The 6,000-nt window shown below is 44.0% G+C and overlaps 1 protein-coding gene across 6 annotated transcripts in view; it reads left to right on the top strand.

Annotated features, from left to right (window-relative positions):
* The window catches only part of Fbxl13 (F-box and leucine-rich repeat protein 13), a 198,460-nt gene that overhangs the window by 74,995 nt on the left and 117,465 nt on the right, over positions 1-6,000 (top strand). For all 6 annotated transcript variants that reach the window (XM_039106881.2, XM_039106883.2, XM_039106882.2 and 3 more), the window contains exons 8-9: positions 1,590-1,685; positions 5,168-5,297. In XM_039106881.2, coding sequence (XP_038962809.1) covers positions 1,590-1,685; positions 5,168-5,297 — 226 coding nt within the window. The remainder of the gene's footprint in view (positions 1-1,589; positions 1,686-5,167; positions 5,298-6,000) is intronic.

The following is a 6,000-nucleotide window of genomic DNA, read 5'->3' on the forward strand; positions in this document are numbered from 1 at the left end:
CTATACAATTTTAGACAGATTTAGTCTTTTTGACAATATCTTTCTCAAGAACGCCATCTTCCCTGTATTGAGTATCTTAAGGCTGTTGTGTAATCACAGTCTGACAGTGATGTTTTCATTTCTGTTTACCCTTGGTGGATTTTCTCCCTCACGTTGCTTAGCCTTTTGTTTTATTTGGGCTTAATCTGTGGCAGTTCTGTAATGTTTGGCTGCAGTCTGTGTCTCTTCAGAGAAAAAGATTTATTTCTGACAGATGTCCCAGGGTTATTTTCAAATTGGAACCCTGTTGCATGCTAACATATCAAACCCAGCTGCAGGGATCATAAATTTCAGGTGGACTCCATAATGATTAGAAAGGGCAGGCTAACTGGCGTTTGTTACCAATTCTTTGGTGGGGGGGATTTTTATTTTTATTCCAATGGCACTGTGGTGTATAGCGTGTGAACGTGCCTAGGTTGTCTAAGCTTTGCTGCTCTCTTCTGCACCTGCCTAGATTTACAGAGCCCCTTTGTTTTGAAACCATCCGTTAGCCTTCCAGACAATTGTAGCAGGGGTGCCTTGTCAGTCTGGATTTATAAACTTCCTTTACTTCGAAAACAATTCAAGTTATGTTTAAAATTTGCTCTAGTATTTACTGATGCTTTGTATCAAGAGTATCATGTTTTTTTTTTTTTTTTTCCAATCTACCACTTTTCCAGAGATGGAAACCAGATGGGTTTATTGAGCTTTTCCAATAATATCATAACTTTAGGGAAATTCAGTTCATCTTAGCAGTTATTAAGTGAGTTCTGTGTATCAGCTACTATTTAAAGAAAAAAAATCACCAGCTTTCTTGCAGAATCTTACCTGCATTCAGAAAACAAGTACGCTCATCTTTCTGCTATCTTTCTGTAGCTATCAATTTGAACTATCACACAATCATATTTTTAAGAGGTTTATATAAAACTCCTTATACGGAGTTCACAGGTCAATAGTAATAAAATCCTATAAAGAACTATGAACAGAGACTACATTATAGAGTTCGTTATAGTACTTGGTTCAATTCATTGCAAGAATATAATTTATGGCGCAGCTTTAAAAAAATTCTCAGATTCATGTTTATAAGAGTCCGAGGAGACTCATCGTCCCTCAAATGGCTCTTGAGAACCAAGAAACAGTCTGAGCTCAGGACTTTGTTCTGGACTCGACTCACTATAAAGACACAGAGCACGGCATGCCATTAATCCTGGTTTGGGGAGGCAGAGGCAGGAAGATCTCTGTGAGTTCAAGGCCAGCCTGGTTTACACGGCAAGGTCCTGGTCAGCCAGAGCAGCATGGTATCCTGTGTCAAATCAAACAAACTTCAACCAACCAACCAACCAGATCTGCAACCCATAGCACAACCTTAGAAAAGGATAGCATTACGCCACGTGGTCAAAGACAGCAGCTTGGACTTCAGACAAAATCCCTCCCTTGACATGTGACATTGGCCATTAAATGTCTGCTTTTCTAATATACTAAAGATATAGCCTTTACTAACACACACAGTGGAAGAGCTACACCAAAATCCAGACATCAGTCAACATAATGTTTCCTTTCTCTGCGTTTAGATTTTCGTGTACCTCACCTTTAAAGACTTGGTCTCGTGCAGTCAAGTCAACCGCTCCTGGATGTCGATGATTCAGAGAGGCTCCTTGTGGAATTCTGTAAGTAGATGTGCAGGGCCGCGCGGTTCTTCTCCAAGGCAAATGGGCCACAGAGAAGGGGTGGGGGCGCAGGGAAGGAGGCCACCAGCAGAAACTGGTTTTGTTTGTGGTTTTGGTTTTTTGGCTGCTTGGCTTTGGTCAGCACAGACCTGGAGGAAGAGGTGAAAATACGGAGGGACATTATCTTAGAGGTGTATTTACATTTTAAATGCTGGAATGTGTGAGTTGGGTATTCCTTTTAGAAGGAAGCGAAGCCCCATTTGTCAGATACACCTCACCCTCGTTCTATTGTTTGTGCGCTCGTTCCGCTGATGAGGACAGACTCGGTGTTGAGCTCTTAACGATGAGAAAGAGAACTTTTAAAAGGGAAGCATTTGAGCAATAATCCCAGCACTCAAGAGGCCGAGGCAGGCAAATTCAAGGCGAGTTCAAGGTCAGCCTGGTCTATTTAGTGAGTTCCCGGACAGCCAGAGCTACACAGTGAGACACTGTCTTAATCCCTCCCCCTAAAAAAAGAAAGAAAGAAATTTATTTATTATTAGTTTTTATAATTATTTTATGTGTATGGGTGTTTTGTCCATCTGTGAACCACCTGACATGCCAGAAGAGGCATATATTCTTTGGAATTAGAGTTTCAGAAGGCTGTGAGCCATCACATGGCTGCTGGGAACTGGACCTGGTGGAGCAGCCAGTGCTCCTAACCACTGAGCCATCTTTCCAGCCCTGAGGGGGGTGGGAGGGCATTTAGAGCCGTGCGATTTGCAATCACCACCTCATGGCTCATAACCGTAAGGTTAGTTCTAAAACAGGGAGGGAGTTTTCTTACTGAACGTGGCTGGTGGCAGGTAGAACAGATGGGACCTGCTGTGTATATGGGCTTCGAGTAGCCAGGGCTGATAGATAAACAAGAAAATAAACAGATACTGAAAGTATTTTTAGCTGTCAGTTTTAAGCTTTAGTTTGAAGCTAAGGTATAAACCTCCTGTTTCTCGTTTCGGTTCCTCACTGCCTCCTTACCATTGGACTACACTTGAGCACTCACAGGGAAATGAAGAGACTTGTAACTTTAAACCATCTTATTTCTTATTCACCGAGAGCTCGAGCATGGTCCTGAGATAACAGCATCAGCATCACAGAGGAGCCTGTCTGAGATACAAACTCTGAGGCTCTCCCCCACCCCTGCTCTGTTTCCTGAACTCAGGAGTAGCAATCAACAGTCAGTCTTCACAATCCTTCCAGACCATCAGCTGCAGGCTCTGGTTTTAGAATCGCTTTCTTAAACTCAAAGCCAAGACAGGCCTGTCTAATTTGTTAGCTCCTCTCAGTGTGGCCCAGAGTGAGAACAGAACAGCAGGACAGTCAGGAGCAGGATGGCGTCCTGATGGGATGGATGGATGTGCAAGGAGCTGACGCTCACCTAGAGTTGCTGGCACCTTGTCCTCCCCTCTTAGTCTCTATGAAAAGGCTCAACAGATTTCGTACCCAGTGCCTGGCCGCCTGGACACGGGTCAGTTCCAGTCCATGGTGTCACCAGTGCCCCCAGTCCTTATCAGTGAGGGAAAGTGATGAAGTCAGTTATGAACTAACTTTAGAAAACAGGGAAAATAACGGAAACAACGGTCCTGAACCTTGGCTAACGGCGTAAGTGATCCCAGTTGCAATTGTATCAGCATCCGCAGACCTAAGAAGTCTCCAAGGGACAGCAATACTTCATTTTTGCTGTCGGCCATGAGACTGCTCAGAGTCTCTTTGGAATGAGAAGCACAGTCATTTCCAGCTTATAAAAAGAGTACAGAAATATCAGGAGAGTATAAGAACATCAGCCTAGAAGTTCACGTCAGAGAATGCCAGGCCGTGAGCATGCGTGCCCTGTATGCGTGCCGGTACACTGACGGATTCAAGCAAGCTTATTTCTGCGCCTTACACGGCTTGGAAAGGTTTTGCTGTTGTTTGTTTTTCACTTTACGTTTTGTGAGGTCTGGCCATGGTCTCTGATCAGGTGACACAGCTGCCCCTTAGGCTCAGCCCACACTCGTGCCGTGCTAGGCATGTTCTCCCGAGATAGGCGGAGCTGTTTTTCTCCTCTTTCACCTTCGAGTTAGCGAGGAGTAGCCCACATCAGTAAGTGCCTGGGTTAGAACTCAAGCTGGAATCTGCCCATCCGTAAAGCGTGCTCTTAATTACTACACTAGTTGCTAAATCAATGAAATAGTAATTATTAAGTTAACATAATTATTATACTTAATTAATTAATTAATAAGGAAACCCATCACCTGCCACTTGCCTCTCTCCTAATCGGCGGCACAGGACCTCTGCTCTCCAGCATCTTTCAAAGTGGAATCCTGAGTTCTGAGAAGCCACTCTCACCAAAAGGACGGCATCAGGCAATGTCCTGAAGTACCTAGATAAGGAGCGCGTTTCCTGGACTGAGTTAGAGCACAGCAGAGCGGTGTTATGTTGGTCCGGGTGTTCTTTTGCCCCGAGTTCAACTCCTGCCCAGTGTTCTGTTGTATGTCTCTCCATTTATTCAATCAGTCTTACCGGAAGGCATTAGGTTGTCTCCTCCTCTTGCTACTAAAATCCTGCTTCTTGTTATGGTACACGTGCACATGGCTGTACATCTTGCCTGATAATCACAAAAGTATGCGGATTAAAGACTTGCCCTTACCAACTTTCTGAGCTCGCACAGCTCTTTGATACATGAGATCTCATTGTTTTTCTACTTTGCATGTCTTCGTTCACAAAGGCTGTGGGAGCTGTGTGTACACTGAGTATGTAACTCAGTGATGGGGTGCTTGCCTAGCTTGCATGGGTGTTTGATCCCCAACTTGCTAAAAAAAGTGTTTACAATTTTTGTCCTAATGTTCCAGCCAAGTCTAATTGTTCTGGAAGCATGCTTGCAAGCTGTCTTAGTCAGGGTTTCTATTCCTGCACAAGCATCATGACCAAGAAGCAGGTTGGAGAGGAAAGGGTTTATTTAGCCTACACTTCCACATTGCTGTTCATCACCAGAGGAAGTCAGGACTGGAACTCAGGCAGGGCAGGAAGCAGGAGCTGATGCAGAGGCCATGGAGGGATGTTACTTACTGGCTTGCTTCCCCTGGCTTGCTCAGCTTGCTCTCTTACAGAACCCAGGACCACCAGCCCAGGGATGGCACCACCCACACTGGGCTGGGTCCTCCCCCCTTGATCACTAGTTGAAAAAATGCCTTACAGCTGGGTCTCATGGAGGCATTTCCTCAAGGGAGGCTCCTTTCTCTGTGATAACCCCAGCTTGTGTCAAGTTGACACACAAAACCAGCCAGTACACAAAAATAGTTTTATTTGTGTATTAGGGCATTCTAACAATATTAGTTTCTTTTCCCATTTGGAAATGAATCCACAAAGAGCTTCTAGTATTTCGATACTTTAAAATGTTTAAAATTTTTATATGGAATAGCTTGCTCATTTCTTAATGCTTTCAATTTGTTTATCCCGTTTAGATTGATTTTTCCACAGTAAAAAACATTGCAGATAGATGTGTGGTGACCACTTTACAAAAGTGGCGTCTAAATGTGCTGCGTTTAAACTTCCGAGGCTGCGTCTTACGAGCGAAAACCCTGAAATCTGTCAGTAAGTATGCTCGCCCCAGGGTGAGCCTTGCCCTCTTGCCTCCGAAGTGAGCAGAGTGTGGAGGGGAAACACTAGCGCTGCCACGCTGTGTGCTCCAGGAATTGCCCCTTTGCCCCTTCTTCTTGATCACTTCTTTTCTCTCGTGTCTAGAATTCACATATGTTTAGTCAGCTTGTCTGTTAAAGATATAAGAATATATTCTCGTTTTAACAAAATCTGATGGTTGGCACTAACAGTGCTTCCTATGTTTATCGGTTTTTCTAAAATCACACCGACATACACATGGTTTTAAAATGAATATCACTGACCCTGTGCTCCTCCGGCTCCCGTTTTCTCCTCACTGTTAACCCTGCAGGCCTTAAGTACAGTTTTATCTTGCAGCACAGAAGCAAGCACATTGTTTACACTCCCCTTTATCTTGGGAATCTTTCCGTGTCGCTGCACATAGGCTTACTGAGTTCTTTTCAACGACTGTAAAACAATCTCTATTAGATGTACCATAATTGACTCACCTGCCTTCTGGAGGGGGGTCACTGCCATTATTTCCAAGGTGCCTTGTGCTTATACCATGTTGTCTGTCCATACTCAAAGTATTTAGCCAACCGATTGCAGATAATAAGAATCCCATCTCTGTATTTAACATCTTACTTTCAGTAAGTGTAACGACAGTAAAAGCAAAAGCCACATACACATCTATTCCCTG

This window comes from Rattus norvegicus, chromosome 4 (genome assembly GCF_036323735.1).
Source record: "Rattus norvegicus strain BN/NHsdMcwi chromosome 4, GRCr8, whole genome shotgun sequence".
Taxonomy (NCBI): domain Eukaryota; kingdom Metazoa; phylum Chordata; class Mammalia; order Rodentia; family Muridae; genus Rattus; species Rattus norvegicus.